Raw genomic sequence first — 19,835 nt, 5'->3', positions numbered from 1 at the left:
GATGGATGATAGATGGACAGATGGGTGGATGGAGAGATGGATGGGGTGCATGGTGGATGGATGGGTGGGTGGGTGGTGGATAGATGGGTAGATAGGTAGATGAATAGGTGGGTAGTGGATGGATGGGTGGGTGGATTGTGAGTGGATAGATGGGTAGATGGATGGATGGGTGGATGGATGGCAGATGGGTGTATAGACAGACAGGTGAATGGATAGATGGATGAGTAGGTGGGTAGAGAGATGGATGGGTGATGTCACATCGGATGGGTATAAAGAAAGATAGGTGGGTGGCTGGATGGATGGATATCTTCCCACATTGTACTGTCCAGGTACAAATCTGGTGTCGGTTGTGCTCAGTCAGAACAGGAGACCTAAACTGCCTGTTCTTCTCACTCGGTGGATAGAGACAGTGGCCATGAGGCGTAAGTGAGCTTGTCCTGAAGAGTGTGTAGACGTGCTCAGGCCCTGGGGAGCAGGAGTCAGCATCACTGTCACCGGCTTGAAGGAGGAGCCCTGGGTTGTAGGGAGCCAGAGTGTCTCCCACCTGGATCTGAGGGGCTCTTAGAGGCAGAAGACTCCAAGAAATGTTCTAAGTGTTTGCATGTAAGGTCTGCTCAGGAAAGGACCCACATGGAACTCATTCTCAAAAGGCCCCTTGGCCCCTTATGTGTTTATTTAGTGCATGTGGTTGGTGTGCGTATGTGCGTTTTTTGTTCATGTACGTGTGTGCACATGTGTATGTGCATGCATGTGTGTGTGCATGCATGTGTGTGTGATATAAAATACCCTGGTAAAAACAACCTAAAAGAGAAAGAACTTATTTTAGCTCACAAGTCAAGGCTACAGCCCATAGTGGGGGGTTGAAGTAGCAGGAACTTGGTCACATGACCTATAGTCAGGAAGTAGAGAGATGAATACATGCTGTTTGTGTAGTCCAGGATCCCCACCCACAGAATGGGCCTGCTCACAATCAAGATGGGTCTTTTTTTTTTTTTTCCGTTTTTCGAGACAAGGTTTCTCTGTAGCTTTGGAGTCTGTCCTCGAACTCACAGAAACCCGCCTGCCTCTGCCTTCCGAGTGCTGGAATTAAAGGCATGCACCACCACTGCCCGACCAACATGGATCTTCTCATATCAGTTAAGGATAATTCCTCTCAGGCATCCTCCAAGCTATTAGTAATCTTGGTGATTGTCCCCAGGTGCAGAGTCTTGTTTTATGAGTGACTCTAGAGTCTGTCAAGCCGGCCACACTCACCATCACAAACAAGATTATTTATCTTTAACTGCCTCTCACCCACCCTTCTGCCCTGTACCTTCTTCCACGGAGGACGTGTATACTCTTTTCCAGCCATTGTGAGCCGGGTTAAAGAGCCAGGCTGAGTGGTGTGTACGGGGTAGGCTCCCAAGGCTCCTTTGGTTGGTGGGTTCTGTTCATGTGCTGGGTGGGGCGGACCTACTCTCCGCAGAGAGGAGCTAGGAGCCTGGGGTTTGGCTGGGGTACCAGGACATTGGGAGTCTCACAGTTGCTCCAGGGATGCAAGGATGGTGTCTCTTGCATGCCTGGCTCTCTGGAGTTTCTTCCCTCTGACCTTTCTTACCCCTTGTTAATTCACCAGCAGTTTCTCAGCCATTGCAGTGACAAAGTGTCAAACCCCAGGGCCTTGACACCTCAGGGGGTTTCCATCTTTTCTGACCGGGCAGTGAGGTGCCGGGTTCCTGAGGCTGGGGCAGCCTTGGCAGATTTCGTGTCCTTACGTCTTTGCAGCCTCCTTCTCCTCCCAGCTGCCTCTCCATGAGTCTTGCCTGGCTTTTCCCTCTGTCCTGGCTTTTTTGTTTTAGGAATTTTTTGTTTGTTTGGTTGGTTGGTTTTGGTTTTTGGGTTTTGGTTTTTGGGGTTTCTCTGTGTAGCCTTGACTGTCCTGGAACTCACCACTTAGACCAGGCTGGCCTTGAACTCATAGAAATCGTCCTGCCTGTCCCTCCCAAGTGCTGGGATTAAAGGTGTGTGCTACCACGCCCAGCCTCTGACCTGTCTTTATAAAGATTCTAAGCATAGGATTTCAGGCTTGGGCTCACCCTCTCCAAGCCGGCATCATCTTAATAAGATGACCATGCTCCCATAGAGGCCACGTATCTGTGGGGCAATGGTGGCAGAAACTGACCCATACTGTACTCTACACCAGCTGGGTGTGAGCAGGTGCTTCAGATCAAAAGCACTGAGGTGTTGGCACTCTGAAAGGAAGAGTGTGGGGCAAACCAAAGCCATATATGAAAACTGAACCAATGAAAACAGGGTAATTCCAGGACAAAGTGAGAGCTGGACCCACGTAGTCAGGAGGTTGCCACCGAGGAGAAATTGAAGGGTAAATGGGGGAGGGGAGCCATTCCTAGCAAGGGGAGCAGGTGCAGAGGCCTTGTCTAAGATGGGTATAAGAGGGTCTAAGGACTCAGCTTGACTGGGTGACAGTGATTGAGATGTGGTGGGTGGGCACAAAAGGGAAGCCCTGCAGGCAGAGCTGGGGGGCAGTGGTCCCCGCAGCTGGGGAGACGTTGATTTTGGTGGCAGTCTGGGGACAGATGAGGTGAGCCTGTGGGCTGTGAGCAAGCGTTGCCTGTCCTGTGATCACGGTCACAAGGGCAGGGAGAGCATGTGAGACCACGCCCCACAACAGCCTGACTGGGTCTGATGGTGGAAGGTAACCCTGGAGGGAACAAGTGAGCAGCCACTTCTGGATGGCTTCTGGCCTTAGAGTTGACAGAGTGAGCAGGTGTACGCTGAAAAGGGGGTTCCCAGGAGACTCTCTGGTTTCTGACTTGAGATGCTGTGTGGATGGGGATTTTACCTAGTCAAAGAGCAACAGTTGAAGAGAGAAGTTTCTGGAGGGAATTTTAAAAACTTCTATTTATGTGCAAGCACGTGCATGTGTGTGCCTGCATGTGTGCTGTGTGTGTGCTATATGTGTGCTGTGTATGTGCATGTGTGTGTGCTGTGTGTGTGCATGTGTGTGTGCATATATGTGTGCCTGCATGTGTGCTGTGTGTGTGTGCACGTGTGCGTGCATGCGTGCGTGCATGCGTGCGTGTGTGCTGTATGAACATGGTCCTGTGTTAGAGGAAACGAGTTTGTGGAAGGAAACTTTAAGATCTTGGAGGGGAAGGCAGAACACAGAGGTGTGGAGGCATTAGGGGGTCCCAGAGGAAGTGGCCCAAGGTGGGTTTGTTATCCGAGAACCCGCAGGTGAGCTCACGTTGGCACAGTCTGTGCTCGGTGCTCGAGGGAAGGAGTCGGTAGCAGCTACAGGGAATCGGTATTTTGTCATCTGTGCATGGGAGGCTTCGTCTGGCGTCGTAATGGGTAACAGGATTTATCAGTGGGCCTGCAGAGGTGATGTATATCAGGGCACTTAATAGAAAAGGGCTTGCACAGGAGCCCAAATTTGATTTAGTCAATGAACTCAATTGCCGGCCATCAGCTCCAGGAGGAGCTGCAGCCAGCATCTGTCCACATTACCTTGGCATCATCCAACCGCTCCAGCGTCCACAGTGGCCGCTCAGCCTACAGCTTAACGTCATCTCCTCCTTCCTGGGGGCTCAGGTCTTGATTGGCAGCATCCTTTGGGCCCTTCCAGTCTCAGGTTCACCAGCCTTGGGACCTCTGTCTGTCTAGTTAGCTGGATACACAGTTCCTTCCAGATCCCTGTGGCTGTGGTCACTCGGCTCCTTCAGCTTCTCTCCTGACTTTTCTCTTGCTTTAAGTTCAGATGACCTGTCCCCAGGGTCACACAGCCTAACAAAGATTCAGTCTTCCCACCCACCAAGGGCCCAAGGCCACAGGTCATGAGTTTGATTATCCTGGGTTCAAGTTGGAGTAGAGAATTAGCACCCCACCTTGCGGCCCACCCCACCCTCCACCCAGCCATACCCCTGGGTGTATGTATAAAGCCATACTCCTTTAGACTCCATGAGTCCCTCAAGAAGGGACTTGGTGACCTGGAGGTAGAGGCTGCTTGTTCATTTCCTGGGCAGTCTCCGACTACAGTGACCTCTTTCCCCTGCCAGCCAACGTTGAATTGGAGTCTACTTTGTCATAACCAAAAGCCCAGTGAGATTTTCCCCAAACAGAAGAACAACGCTCTTCCTGGTGAGAGAAAAAAAGGCACCACTGGCTGCCCCCAAAGGGTTGGAAGCCATCACTCTGGCTTTTGCTGGCCTCCTGGGTGACAACCCGTATGCCAACAGGTGGGCAGCAGGGAAAGAAGAGGCTTTGAGGACCAGTTAACCAGAACCCTTCCTGCAGTGAGTCGCTTCACAAGGAGACACCATGGGCTCTCCCCTGCTTCCCACATGGGCACCCATGGGTATGCAACTGTGCACGATCTGCTTGGGGCTCAGCACTTGAGGGGAGACATCTCTGGAGCCCCCTACTGCCCATCTCCAGTACCCCTTGTTCCATGCTCACCCAAACTCCCTGCAGCCTCCTCTTTGCCCCAAGGAGCTGGTGACGTCACTCACTGGCTTGGGAGCTGACCTACATTCCACAGCCCTCCTGTCTGGGAGTCGCTCCAACACCCGCTCTTCTTGCCCAGAGGAGGAAAGGGCCAGCTCACGATTTTTGTGGCACACTGGTGCCAGGCTGGGGCCCAGATGGTGCCCCCTACTGGTAGCTCCTGGGCATTGCCTGCCCCTCCCTGCTGGGCAGGGCATGCTCTGGCCTGGCACAGGCCAGAGTTCCTGCCGTCCTCCATGTGGCTGTCAGGCACCCAGTTGGGCCTGCCACGTGTCCTAAGAACTAGGCTTGTCTGGTGTGTGCCTTCCCAGGGAGATGAGCCCGGCCCTGTCTTGGAACTGTTTTGTTCTCCAGGGGCTGATTCAGGACTTGCCAACTCCAGACAAAAAGGACAAGATAGGCTAGACCACCGAGACCCCGTGTCTGTGGGAAGCATCAGGCTAGAGTCCAGCAAGTGAGTGGGTGCACCCCACAGGAAGCTAAGAGTGGGCACAAACCAGGGCAGAGGTCATGTCTCAGCCACACAGTGAGCAAGGGTGGCAGGTGAAATACTGGGTGTCTTCTCAGGTTCAAATTTTAGATGAACAGGGAACAGTTCCTAGTCTCATGGGACATAATTATGTGAGCAAAACTATTCATTATTTACGTGGAATTCAAATACCACCTCCCGCCCTGTATTGCTGTTGTTAACGTGGAACCTCCCATGTTGCTCAGAATGGCCTCAAGCCTTTTGACTCAAGCCATCCTCCTGCCTCTGGTATAGCAAGGGGAGCAGGCATGCTTCCCAGCCCCCAGGGTTTCTGTTTGCTATGTGTCCACAGAGGCTCAGGGCTCTATGGATATGATTTCAAGAGGTTAGAAGCAATGACCTCCACCCGTAGGGGATCCTAGAGGCCCCAAGCCAGTCACATCTGCTCTGGTGTCTGCTGGCCACCATGGGGGCTGTCCTTGGGGCCACCGTGAGACCAGAAAGTCCAGCTTTCTCACCCCGCTGGCCTCTGGGCTTGTTGGCTCTCAATCAGAGGCAAGTGTTCCCAGCCTGAGCCCAGCCCTCTACGTAGACCAGCCAACCTATCTACTCCTATAGGAAGAGCCACCTGCCAAGTCCACAGGCCACTGGCTACCCAGACACTGGCCATTGTGTTTGCAAAGCACTGGATGCTAGGATCTGAACTTCCCCTCCTCTCTCCTCCCACTTCCTCTCCACTCCTTCCTCTTTCCTTCCCTCGTTTCTCCTCCCTCCCTCCATCTTCCTCTCCATTCCCTCCTCCATCCTCCACCCTCCTCACAGAAGTGAGGAGCTTGCGCCGTAGTCAGGCAATGTGTTAGGCACTTAGGAAATTTTAATGACAAGATTGAGAATCTGAGGTCTGATTCAACCGCTCCTTTCATAACTGAGACCCAGAGAAGTAACTCTTCAAGGTCACCCAGGGAATCAACCACAAGGACTGAGCCAGAAGGTTGCTGCTGAGTCAGCATTGAGGAAGTGAGCCCCCCAACCCCCACCATCCTAACAGTGAGGATGGGAATGGAGTATTCGCTTGCCCCCCCAGATCCTGCAGGCTGCCCCCCCCACACACACACACACTGTCCTTTTCTTCAGGGTTTAATAATTTATTCTGATGGCTAAGCTGAGAAGAACTTAGCAGTTAGGGAAAGGCAGCCCAGCCACGGTTTTCTGATGAACTGGTTCTCAAGGTCAAAAGCAGTGAAGGGACCCTTGGGAGAAACGATCCTGGAGGAAGGGGCAGCGCCTGACCGGAGGGGGCAGCCAGGGACCTGGGCACCTCAATCATGGAGGCAGCCAGGGGCCTGGGCCACCCACAGGCTCTGGATGGAGGCGGAGTCAGCTTAGAGCTGCCTGGAGGTGCCACTGCAGTAATGCATGCTCACAAAGTCCAGGCTGCACATCTGCTCCACAGCCCACTGCTGCCCCCCAGAGACCTGAGCAATGGCCTTGACCTGTGGGGCTCTTGCCTTCTCACCCAGGAAAGGGGAGGAGTGGAGCCTCGTGGGGATTCGCCGGCTTCGGTTAATAATGCAGGCGCTGGTGGGTAGCAGGGCTCGGAGTCACTCACACGAGTGCTTATTTATTTTCCTTACTTCCTCTCCCAAGGGTCTTCTAGATTAGAGAAGGAAAATCACAGGACAAGGGCCTGAGCTGAGGGAGGGATGTCTGTGCCTGGGGTGGGGTGGGCCAGTTGCACTTCTGGGAGCTCACATCTGTCTGAGAGCCAGACAATTAGACCTCAGGCACTGCCCCGCTGCCAGGAATGGAATCAGCACTTAGTGAACATGTGCTTTTTAATTACTGCCTCCCCCGCCTCCACTTTTGAGACAGGCTCTTGTGTAGCCCAGGCTGGCCTCATGACTCTGTACCTAGCTAAGGATGGCCTTGAACTTATAGCTCTCCTGCCTCCACCTCCTCAGTGCGTGTAATGGGATTACTTTTGTGCAACCCCTTCTGCAGCACCTTGCAGATTAGGAAACTGCGGCAGGTGGAAGGTCTTTCCTCTGTCCACAACAGTAAGTGGCCAGTGGGGCCCAGGGAGCATGTCCACCACCTCCCAGACTCTGGGAAAGAAAGAGGAAGGAACGAGCCTCAGTGGGTAGGCACCTACTGCGTGCAGAGGGTTTTGTGCCTTGCCCACGTGTGCCCGCACCACAGGCAGGCACCAGGTTCCCAAAGTCCATCATTCCTTCACTCATTTCTTCACCCACGAGCGACAGTGTTACTGGTCTCCCTGACAACCCAGACGTAGAGGGGAGTTCTGCTTCCATTCATGGAAACCCAGATTTGCTCAGCACGTGTACCTGTGCTGAGCAGAAGCCCCGCCCACTGCTGAGCTTCCCATGGCTACCTTGACTCTAGGGTCAGCTATGGAGAGCAGCTGTGGGTCTGGTTGACTTTTGAGCTCCTAGTCTGGTACCACTTTTAGGCCACTGTTGGCTTTCAGAATTTCCATAGCCTTCCCAGGCCTCAGTTTCCAGGTCTGCATATTTGAGGGAGGATTGCAAAAGAGCTTGCAGGGGTTCTCACTCAAAGTGGGAACTTCAGGGCCCTCCGTCTTTACCCAGAACCTTTGAAAGCCAGAGCGTGCGAGCCTCTCGTGACTGATGTTGCCATTGAGCCAATTCTGGGGCTGCCTCCACTCACCTGACTCAGCCATGCGACTCCTCCTCTCTTCTCAGTTCTGCTGAGAGAGAATCCACACACCGTGCTTGCACTCACTTAAAACATGGTTCACAGAGGGCTGGCGAAATGGCACTGGCCACCAAGCCTAGCAGCACGAGTTCGATCCCTGGGTAAAAGGAGAGCCCTGGCCTTTGGAAGCTGGTGACCTGCACAGGGCTCAGTGGACTTGACACACAAAACAAACACACGAAGTTAAAATTTTCGACCTCAGATACTTATGGAGTTTGAAGCTAGTCTGGGTTATATGAGACCATCAAAAAGAAGCACCCACCTTGAGAGAGGATCTCTCTATGTAGACCTGGAACATTCTATGCTGACCAGGCTGCTCTGGCAGTCACAGAAATCCTCCTGCCTCTGCTTCTGCCTCCAGAGAGCAGGGATTAAAGGCATGCGCTAACACATGGAGCAATTTCAGGATATTTCACCCCCTAGCAGGAAACCCTGCTGTGCACAGTCCCACTCTCCCCATCAGCCCAGCCATCTCCCCCTAGTCCTCTCTCTGTCTCTGCAGACTGGCCTCTAGGGACAGTTAGCAGGAACTTACACAATGTGTCTAGCTAATTTTGCTTAGCGTCGCATTTTCAAGGTTCATCCAGGTGCAGTATGAAGCAGCAGTTCCTTCCTTTTATGACAGAATAATCTTCTATTTTCTGTATACCCTACATTTCATGTATTTGTAAGTAGGTGTTGGGGTGGTCTCCAGCTTTGGGGTGCAGGAACCGGAAAATGGGCTTCATTCTTTTGCACGTGTATCCTAGCGTAAGCAGGGCTACAGCTACCATTTAACCTCTCACGCGTGATCTCCCCGAATTGCCTCCAGGACCCCCCTAGAGGACGCAGCTGTGGATGTGGGGTTTGGGGGATGACACTGAGGCACAGCCGGGCTGATAGGAAATGGTGCTGACAGATGCCTCCTCGAAGAGGTGACATTGTTGTTCACCTTGTGATCTCTGCCTCAAAGTGTCAGCTTTGGAAAAGGGGAAAGAGCCTGGCAGCAGGGGCCAGGCAGAGGAAACAGCACGTGCAAAGGCCCTGAGGACAGCAAGGTCAGGACTCAGGCTAGGTAGAGGTAGGGAGAGAGGGAAGGAGATGGAGAGCCGTGAAGCACACCCCACCACCCAGTACAGGCAAAACCATTCACACTTGTGACTTCAGGAGAAGGAGGAGCCCCTGCCCTTGGCTGGGGTGGTACAGACCAATAGTCCTTGGGCAGCCTCCCTTGTGCCAACCAAGGCAGCTCTCCTGCTCCTCCTTGCACAGCCAAGACCAGGGTACCTTTTGTATTCTAGCAGAAGACAGGGCAGAGTTGGGACTGGCAGGGTGGGGTCTGAGCATGGCCCTGGGCAAGCCACTCCCCTCCCTAGCCCCTTGGGCCACTGGGCTCTAACGGCCAGCCTTCCTGTTAGCAGGGATACAATCTGCTTCTCAGACCCAACTGATCTTTTATGCATTTTTAATAAGCCAAGGTCAATGTTATCACCCAAAGTTGACGGCAATCTTTTCTCTACGTAGCTGGTGTCTAAAAATATCCCCTCCTCAGGCCAGAGGTGTGGAATACACTCCTGGTTTTCTACAACTGGGTTTCCTCTCCAGCTAGCTCAGCAGGGTGTTAAAAAAGAATTCAGAAGAAAAAGGAAACCTTTGGAGGTCATATACATTTTGCAAACAAGTTTTTGTCAAAGTCAAACAGGTTTCTTTCCCTAAGTACTCGTCAGGGACTTTGGTAGCAATGTGCACTGTGAATTGGGTTGTTGGGGGTGTTGGGACATTACTGCTTGTTTGACCAAAGAGGCTCAGGCCTGGAACCTTCTTTTACGTGAATTTCTGACACCTTAGATTCCTGGGGCCCACTGTTCCCAAGAGGAAGAACCTACCATGCTAGCTAGCGCCTGCCATTCACCTCTGTGCTTTTGGAGGAGTGAGCTGGCTTCTTGTGTTCCACCCCTTAGATCAGCACAGGGCAGAGCCAGCTGCGTGAGGACAGGGTGTATAAATGACGCAGGCTAGACATCTGTCTTTGTTCCTCTGAGGCTGTGATAAAACACACTGACAAAAGCGACTTAGGAAAGAAGAGGTTTGCTGGGCAGTGGTGGCGACATTTAATCCCATCGCTTCGGGAGGCAGAGAATGGAGGATCTCTGTGAGTTCAAGGCCAGCCTGGTCTACAGAGTGAGTTCCAGGACAGCCAGAGAGATACACAGAGAAACCCTGTCTTGAAAAACAAAAACAGAAAGAAAGAAAGAAAGAAAGAAAGAAAGAAAGAAAGAAAGAAAGAAAGAGGTTTATTTTGACCCACAGTTCAAGAGGACAGCCCATGACGACCACAGAGGCAAGGCTGCCCCTAAAGCAGCTGGGTGTGTCACATCCACAGTCAGGAGCAGAGAGATGGAGATGAATGCACGCTAAGCTCAGGTCCCCTCTTTCCAGGATGCAATCGAGTTTAACCCCTACACTCTCACACACATGCGCGCTCACACACAGACATGCCCAGAGGTCCTGGGGGATTCTAGACCCAGTCAGGCAGGCAGCTGACATTACCATCACATATCTGTCCTGTTTCCCTTTCTGTTGCTATGCTAAAGCATTCATATCTAAAGCCACCTGGGGAGGAAACGATTTGTTTGGCTTCCAGGTCACACTTCATTCTGAGAAGTCCAAGCATGAAGTGGGGCTTTTCTCAGTTCACACAGAGTTACCTCCAACCAGAACTCACTCAGAGCCACAGGAATCCAGCAGGAGCCATGGAGGATGCTGCTTGCTGTCTCACTCAGGCTCGTGCTTAGCTAGCTTCCTTATACAGCCTACCTCACAGGGAATGCTGCTGCCCACCGTATGGATCCCTCCTGCATCAATTAACACTCAAGACAATCCCCACAGCGATGTACAGGTCAGTCTAATCCTAATTCTAAGGGTTTGGACCAATGCATCATATGTGATTCATGTTGTAAGATCATTTGGAAAGTGTTGCCATACACCCCCCAAATCTTCTGCTCTGCCAAAGACTGTGGCAGAGTGAACTCAGAGAGCCTAAAAAGCTGGGATGTGTTTCAGTTGGTAGAGTGCTCACCTGGCATGCATGAAGCACTGGGTTCCATTCCCCTGCACTGCAATTTGGGTGGTAATGTTGGTTTGTTAATCCAGAACTCTGAAGGTGGAGGAAGGTGGAGGCAGGAGAATCAGAGGTTCAGGGTCATCTTTAGCTACATAGGGAGTTGGAGGCTTGGAAGACACAAGACTAGGTCTGGAGAGGAAAAACTGACAGAGAAGAAAATAGAAATCATTTGTAATCCTGCCCCTCCTCCCACCACTTGCCTTTCTTTTGGGCTTTAGGGTACAGTGTGTGTGTGTGTGTGTGTGTGTGTGTGTGTGTGTGTGTGTGTGTGTGTAATTTAGAAAAAGGTGAGACAGAATCTCACAATGTAACTCAGGCTGACCTGAAACTCACTTCATAGCCCAGGTTGGCCTTAAACTTATGGCAGTCCTCCTGCCTCAGTGCTGATTCCAGGCATGAGCTCTCCACTGGGCTATAGAACTGGGAGCTTCACTGTGATCACTCTGGTGTCTTCCTTTATCATGATCCATGCTCTATCCTGCGTGAACCCAGTGACCACGGAGTTGATTCTGGCTCCACGTCCTCAGGAAGGGGATAGTGGAGGGTGTTATGAGAGCATTTGGAAACTGGCCTTTTGCCCTCACACTCAGCATAGTCCTTGCAGCTGGAAACAGTCCTGGACACGTTCCTTCATGGCTGTGTGATATTCCATCCCTGGGATGTATAGCACTTTAATTTGCAGTGGAGCTGTGCACCAATGAAGCCTCACCGACTGAACATCACAGCCTAGGTGGCCTACCTTAAGCACTTTACAGCATCCCCACTAATTGGCTCATGGTTGGATAGAATCGCTGCACACTAAGCTTGTCTTTTAACAAACCATCAAATAGCTGGCAAAGATGATTGAGTTCTATATGAGCATGTAAACAGAGTGACCACCTCTGCCTATCATAAAGTCTAAACACTGAGGGAGAAAGCACCATCAGAGGGACCTCTTCTACCTTAATTCTCTTACAGATCAGGATGACGTGAATGCAGAAGGCCCTGGAAGGCAGGCAGCCTGATCAGCCCAGCAGATAGTGGGTATTTGGTGGGGTTTGCCTCCCACATCACTGCCCCAGAAGTTGTCCTCCTGCTGATCCCTGTTCCTAGTCAGGGAACACAGGCACTGGGAGAGAGGCAGAGACAAGAAGGCATGATGAAGGGTCTGACCAGGCTGAAATTCCAAGGGGTGTTGGCTGTGCAGTGGATATGAGGAGCCCAGAAGTGATGGGCCTCCAGGGAGGATACGAGGGATGGGTATGAGAACAGAGCATCACCCAGCCCCAGCTGGCGGGGGGGAGACCATAAAGAGAGAAAACGGTTCAGCAGACATAATCCCCAACACTGTGCTAAGCATAGAACCCAGGGCCTGCTATGCTACTCCCCAGATCCCAGCTAATAGTCTTTATAGGACGATGCTGTCACCAGGTATGACAGGGACCCAAGGTGCTGCTGGTTTCCTGCCTTGGCTCTAGTCCCCAGACGAATCCATGTGCCCAGAGCAGCCATAGTGCTGTAAACTGTCGACTAGCTCATTATGCCCCAGTAGGGCACCCCAATTACCACCATATGAGTCTCTTCTCCATCCCAGGAACTCCTCATGCTCTTGCTTTTTCTAGAAGGTTCCCCCCTTCTACACTGCCCTTCAGATTTGGGTTGGCAATGTTCTTCTTGGAGCCTTTTTCTGCTCCCCCTGGCAGGAACCCCAAGTTCTTCTTTGGGTACCACAACAGCTGGCAAGCATAACTGAAGAGCTAGGCACGGACCCTCGTTTACTAATAGTGCTGTTTACAGAACAGGTTTGCAGACAGGCAGGAAGGCAGCCCCAGCTCCCAGGTACCCCCTCCCTACCGTGGGTGACATGCTCACCACCTCACACTTCAGTGGTACGGCTGCTACCATTGTGAACACATTGGTTAGGTGACATCCAGCTTTTGCAAGGTTCCCTAGAGTTCTGACGTGCCCCCATCACAGTATCATAAGGGACAGTTCATCCCAACGCACTATTTGTTTGTCCTTCCATTCTGTCTCCCCTCTCCTGCCACTGCCCGCTCGTCATTGACTTTGATTTTTAGCATCTCCTAGTTGGTGCCCATCAGAGCAGGGACCCCTATCTTCTTTGCCAATCTTTTAACTTACTTATTTAACTCCCAGTTCAGAGCCTGCCATGTTACATTGCCCTACAAAAATTTTTCCTTGCATATTTTAATAAAAATAAGATGCAAATCAGCAATTTGCCTTTTCCAAATATTGACAATATATCTTGGGAGTCTGTCCATCTCGGGACAAGGCAAGCTTGTGCTCACATGACCTGCCTGCCTCCCCATGCCCCACTAATTTTGTGGGTTTGGCTTGGTTTTCTGGACTCTCTAGCCCTGGCTGGCCTGGAACTTGAGATTCTCCTGCCTCGGTCTCCTGAACCCCAGGGATTGCAGGGGCGTACCATCATGCCCAGTTCTCTTTAACTTTGGGCTGTGAAGAGCTTCCCTCTCTCACCCCCACACACAAAGAGAGCCTCCTGCTCCAGCCACCATCTGAGGTCTTCTTTTTCCTTAGAGTCTCTACTGTGTGGCCTTTTTCTCACCCAAAAGCCACCCTCAACTGTCCCATAACTGCACTTGCAAATATCTCTGGATTTCTCTAGAAGACAGAGACGTTAAGAACCAGTGTGCAGCAGCATCGTGACAACTGATATGCAGTAATATCATAAACACCCTTTGCATCGACAGCCATGTGCCCTCTAGGCACAGTTGGCATTTCTCTGAGCGTGTCTCCACCCAGGCCCAGCAATGTGCGCACTTGGCCCTGGACTGACGAGCCTTTGAAGTCCCTCCAGGGTTCGCTAGGGTCCCCTCCCTCCATAGCAGTCTTCACCCTCTGTCACCCATCTTCTGATGGCCAGATGCACGTCTGCACTGTGTGGCTGCATCCGCAGCCCACACATTCAGTGGCATTCAGCGTGTGGCTCTGTCCTTCGGCGTTTCTGGTCCAGATCTGGTCTGATTCAAGTTCTGCTCCAGCAGCGAACGATCTAGAAAGTTCCCTTCCTTTCTGCGTCATCTGTGTTGTTCTGGGCAGTCATGGCTCAGTGCCTGAAGCCCTCCATTCTTATGGACCCCCACTTCTGCCATGAGCTGCTGCTATGAACAGGACTATGCCCCCTTTGGTGTTAGTTACCCTGAGGTACAGCTGAAGGAAGACAGCAGAACCCGTGCTATTGTTTCCCCTTTATTTACCAGTTTGCACAATGATGAGCTGCCTATGAATATTTGAATAAACGGTGAATAATACATGTGGGTGACCTGGCAGGGCTGAGGAGCTGGGGTTCTTTCTGTCACCCTCAGTGCCTGGGTCTGTAGCCTTCAGCCAGGACTCTGTGAACAGCAGCGGCTGGGGTGTGGCTCGCTGTTGGTCACCTGTTCGCCCACTTCAGTTAAGCGCTAATGTGGGTGTGGATATGGGGTTTAGCGGGCCTAGGGCTTATCTAGTGGGCACCAAAGCCTTGGGTTTAATCTACAGAACACTAAAACAAACTAACAAACAAACAAAAACCCAATGATTGTGGGGCCAGAGAGATGGCTCAGCCTGTCCCCAAACTTGATGACTCAAGTGTCATCCCCAGTCTTCCATCCCCATGCTTACACACACACACACACACACACACACACACACACACACACACAAACACACACACGTTGAATTAATTTAACTTTTAAAAATGGGTGTGCTAGCCAATACCTATATTCCTAGCTCTTGACGTGGCTTTGGCAGGGTCAGAAGTTCAAGGTCTTCTTGGCTACATAGCTAATTAAAGGCCAATTTGAGCTATATGAAATGCTCTTTTAAAAAAAATCTTAAAAAGCCAGGCGGTGGTGGTGCACACCTTTAATCCCCAGCACTCAGGAGGCAGAGGCAGGAGGATCTCTGTGAGTTTGAGGCCAGCCTGGTCTACAGAGGGAGTTCCAGGACAGCCAGGGCTACACAGAGAAACTCTGTCTCAAAAATAATATAATAATAAATATAAATAATATATTAATTAACTAACTAATTAATTAATATAAAAAGGAGTTCAGGTGGTCGAATTGCCGAACCATCTGACATAAGGGAGTCTCTCTCCACCTAAGAACAGAAGTCCAGTAATCCATGCAGGGCAGCCAGAACCAACCTCAGGAGGTCCAGCGCGCCCCTGGCTGGAAAAGGTATCTGACCCATGGGAGTGGGCATCTGCCCTCTTTGTCCTGAAGGAGAGTCTGAGTGTGCAATGATCTCCTGAGTCCCTTCAAGGCATCCGGCACAGTCCTGACCACTCCTGCTCCTGAGTTCTTGCCTTTACCAGAGGCCCAAGTGGCCCGCCCTGGAGCTCACTGACCTCCCCCATCCTCTGGTCTCCTCAGGTGCAAATGCAACCTGCACGCCAACCTGTGCACAGTGCGCGAGGGCAGTCTGCAGTGCGAGTGTGAACACAACACCACGGGCCCCGACTGTGGCAAGTGCAAGAAGAACTTCCGTACACGGGCCTGGCGAGCTGGCTCCTACCTGCCACTGCCCCATGGCTCTCCCAATGCCTGTACGTATGTAGCCAACCCAGTGGCGATCCTCATCCTGTGCCAAAGGACTGTGGCTCATATGTGCACTAGCATGCATGCACACACACTTTCTCTCTCTCTCTCTCTCTCTCTCTCTCTCTCTCTCTCTCTCTCACACACACACACACACACACACACACACACACAAAGGAAGGGGCAGCTGGCGTGGACACACACACATGCTGACCCTCCAGCCGCCCTCCTCCATGTCAGCCCTAGTTGCTGGCAGGCCAACCCCATTGGGCTTCTCAGCATCTTGCCACCCTTCTTCACTCTGAGAGTAGGGTGGGAGACTGTGGAGATTCAGGACAGAGGTACAGGGAATGCCCCCTAAAAATCAGTGGTTATGGGGTGCATGCAGCATATCACATGCTTCTGGCACTGAACCTCCAGCCCCACTGCTGGTGGTCAAGTACTAACCTTCACATCTGGCAGAAGTGTCCTTGGAGACGCTTGTCTGAGCCCCTGTTCAGCCGGTCTTGTCCCCACCTCACTCAGCTATCAAGGGGAGCCACGTGAGAGTTTCCTCACACATGTCTGTATCATGAGCACTCTTTGAGAGATCCTCATGTATGGGGGACCCCAAGAACAGACTTCATGGAATCACAGCTCCCACAAGTCTCTGGGCTGCAAGCAGAGGAGAACCTGAGCTGGCTTCGCAGACCCCTGAAATGCATCAAATGACCTCTTCCACACTGAAGCTGCGCCAGGACCGGTAGCTACACATGGCTTCCCTGAGCCCTTGCAATACCCTGGGAGTGCCATGACTACCCCCCCACCCCCAGATGAGCACCCAAAGGCCCAGTGCCCTCCTGGTTCCACAGCCAGTCCCGGCCAACACGGGACCCAGCGACAAAGCCAGGGTCCACGTGGTTCCCAAACCACATGTCCCATCTGGCACCCTCCCTCACCCCTAAAAGATTCATGTGACTTTATACTGATCAAAGCCGAAGGCTGCAGCAAGGCAGACGGTGACAGGCATGGCGCGCGTGGGCTACAGCCAGCGCTGTGACAAGCCTTTGAAGGGATGACTTGCCAAGCACCGCGAGGCACTCAGGGGTCTTCAAAGGCACAGAGGGGGCTTGGTGGGCTGCTGGCATGCCCCCATCTAGCTCCCTCCTCCTGGGTGCCTCTCCACATCTCCACATCTCCCGCACCTTCCTTTTGTCCTCGCTGCTACCTCTTACCAGTGGGTTTGTCTCCCCCCCATCTCTCCTACAGCCATACCCCACCCCACCACTTCTGTTTGGTTCCTTCCACAGCCTCCCACCTGTCACCTCCACCATCATGGACCAAAACGCCTACCTGCAGAGTACCTAAGAGAGCCACTGCCCCCATGCCCTGCCCACCAGACAAACAGACCCCAGGATCGCTTTTATGTCTTATCTCCTCCCTGCCTTGGGGACCCTCCCCCAACTCACCCCCACTTCCCTCTATCTATCTCCTCTCTGGGACCTCCTCTATAATCACAGGGGCACCCCTCCTATGTGCCCACCTACTTCAAAGCCTTGGGAGTGAACCCCTAAGTTGTCGGTCTCCCCAAATACAAGGCCCCTACCTTTCCCTCCACCATTCCCTATTCCCAAAGCCAAAGTCCTCCACACCCAGTCCCTTGAGACTGGATCATTCCACTGTGCCCCTGTGCCTTCCTCACCCTCAGGACCAAACTCTGAGGTCTCCTGGCCTCTGCACCCCACTGTTAGCACCTAGTCCTTGCCCTCAGCTCCCACACTCCCAAGCTTGTCTATGTCTCAGGCATATGGTACCTGCCGGGTGTGTAGGTAAAGACTGGAATAGGGATCAGAAGAACCACCCAGTGCCCCACCCAGCCCAGTGTCCCCACAAGTCCTCGGAACCACCAAGGAAAAGCTGTGGCTGAGTCCCTCCTTTTGTGACTGTGACAGTTCTGCTCAGGGATGGTGACATCACTAGTTAGTCCAGTCTCAGGTTTCCTTCCCCACCTAGGCACAGAATACTGGGAGATGGTATCCAGCCTCTCACACTGCCGTTCTCCCAGCAGGTCACACCTCTCATCCCCTAGTGATATGGTGTCCATGAGGACATAGTCCTGCCTTAGGGATCCTGAAAGTTGTGGTTAAATAGTAGGGAATGCTTGTCACCGTGTCCCTTCTGAAAAATGGACTAAGTGCAGCCTCGGGACAGTCAGCGGTGAGAACGGTTGTGGGCCCAACAGCTGCCTGTGACTCAGCAGATTCTTGGGCCCTTTAAGTCTCCTTCCCTTTAGTGGGACTGGATGACACCTCTGTGGGCTCCCCTGCCTTGTACAAATGTCCTGTGCCAGGTTACGGTGGCCAGGTCTCGTGTCTAACGCTGTTACCCTCTTGTGCCCCTACAGGTGCTGCTGCAGGCTCCGCCTTTGGCAGTAAGTATGCCACACTTAGTACAAGACTCTGGGGCTGAGCCTTCAGAGTGGACAGGAACGGGCTTCTGTCTCTCCGGGCCTGGCCTGTGTTCCCCCTGCATCTAATCACACCCAACTGCTTCTCCACCTCACCCCAGGTCTCCTAGGAGCTTTCTCGTGCTGCTTTGGAAGAAGGACAGGGCCTTTGTGCATTTGTGGTCCTCTGATCCCTGGGTGGACAGACTTCCATTCTGCCCTTTGTACACAGCCAGGATAAGGTCCTTCTCTATTTGTGGCAGTGTCTGTCCCGAGTTTGGTCATTTGGTACCTCCTCCAGGCCTGCTGGAGGGGACAGGCTCTGATCCCAGACAAACTCTGGATGTCAGGGAATGTCACGCTGGGAAGGGGCATCTGCAAGAGTGCAGGTGTCTTAGAAGCCCCAAGAACGGTGTGGGGGGGGTCTGATGTGGGTACCTGCTGACTCCCATCCTCATGGTGTTCCTAAGTGTTTAGTGGAGCCAGGTGGCTATGCAAAGCAGGGCACTGTAGCATCTTATTTAGACATTGCAAACTCACCTCCTGCCCCAAAAGAAGTCCTTACTCCACAGTCAGTAGGGAAGGGCTTGTCAGTGTTAAACTGTGGCAGACCCCGAGCTTAGTGGATGTCTCCAAGGACTTCACCATCCTCCACTGTGTTTCTGTGGGGACACACCCTGCCTGTCTGTCCTGCCTCAGCCAGGTTGGCCCCTATCCGAGATGCTAGTGGGCAGAGAGAAACTGGACTCTGTAAACATCACTGGTATTTGCCCCCAACATCAGAGTAAGTGAGGACTTCTCTGGGAGGCCCCTACTCCACCCTTTCCTGCTTTCTCCGTGTCTTGCCAGGTACCAGCAGGTCTATCAAAGACTCTGCGTCCAAAGCCCCTATGGCCACTGAGGCCGCAAAGAGGGGTCCTATCACTTCTGTCCCCTCCACGTCTACCATCCAAACCCCTGCAGCCCCCAGCACCCCACAGCCCACAGGTAGGTATTAGAATGCACCCAAGGGTGCTTGCTCTCTCCCTTCTTGCCTCCCTCACCCAGGGAAGAGCAGATGCTTGCTTCTTAGAGTAGAAACTATTAGCAATCTAGTCCCATCGAAGCACTGGCTGAGGGGGTCCCCAGGCCATCTCAGTAAACCATCCCAGCCAGGAGTCCTAGCTAAGGCAACCACTGAGGCTTCCGGAATCTTCTTGTTTCTCCAGATGTTGTAGAGAAGAGCCCAGAGGTCAGTGTAGCCAAGGGGACAGGGGACCTTGTAGGAGGGTGCCCATGGCAGCAAGTCCACTCAGATATTCAGTAAGAGATGGTGCCTTGTCATCCAGACATGCTCTGGAATCCATCCATGGAGCTGGCTCAGGCTCTGTCCCTGCCTGGCCACCTCGTGGGTTCTCCATCCAGCTGCTGGCCAGGGGGAAGAACAGAGCTGGATTAGTGGAGATCAGGGCAGGGGGAGCCTTGAGAGGAAGCAGATTCTTAAACACCCGTGAGCAGAGCTAGGCCCAGACCGACTTCCTGGCTGGCAACAGTGACTACAGGAGCAGCTACACCTGGGGCTATAGCCTTGATGGCTGTTTGCCCTCCCAGAGCAGCACTGGTGCATCCAAGTGGCACGGGATCCCAGTGTGCCCCCCTGGCCTCATCTGGGGAAGGAGTGCCAGGTCTAGCCCACTGCAGATGCTGGGAATCTAAAAAGATTCCTCCTCCCAGAGTGTACCAGCAAGATGGTGGCCAAGTAACTTTTTTTTAGCCCCAGTAACATATCCCTCCCTCCCCTCTTCTTAGAGAAGACATGGACAACTCCTTGTTCCTTGGACTTTTCTTCTCTTTCATCCATTGTCCCTGCCTAGATACTTCTTACCCCTGGCAGGTGACATCTCAGGATGGAAATTCCCCCAGCAGCTGGGGAAGGGATTAGCCCCACACTCTGTCCCGTCTCTGTCTACAGCACAGGGCATCCTTGGCATCCTTGAGAAAGTTACCTTCCCAGGACCACACCACAGCTCTCTCTGAATCCCTCCTCTTTACGGGGACGTGTGCAGAGGGCTGAAC

General features: G+C 52.6%; 1 protein-coding gene across 2 annotated transcripts in view; it reads left to right on the top strand.

The window, feature by feature from the left end:
• Positions 1-19,835, top strand: part of Ntng2 (netrin G2) — a 64,041-nt gene that overhangs the window by 35,594 nt on the left and 8,612 nt on the right. For both annotated transcript variants that reach the window (XM_050155124.1, XM_050155125.1), the window contains 2 exons: positions 15,191-15,363; positions 17,739-17,765. In XM_050155124.1, the coding sequence (XP_050011081.1) occupies positions 15,191-15,363; positions 17,739-17,765 (200 nt within the window). The remainder of the gene's footprint in view (positions 1-15,190; positions 15,364-17,738; positions 17,766-19,835) is intronic.

Source organism: Alexandromys fortis, unplaced genomic scaffold (genome assembly GCF_014885135.2).
Source record: "Alexandromys fortis isolate MF-2015 unplaced genomic scaffold, M_Fortis_MF-2015_v1.1 scaffold_72, whole genome shotgun sequence".
NCBI classification, from domain to species: Eukaryota; Metazoa; Chordata; class Mammalia; order Rodentia; family Cricetidae; genus Alexandromys; species Alexandromys fortis.
This window is presented reverse-complemented; position numbering and strand designations above follow the sequence as displayed.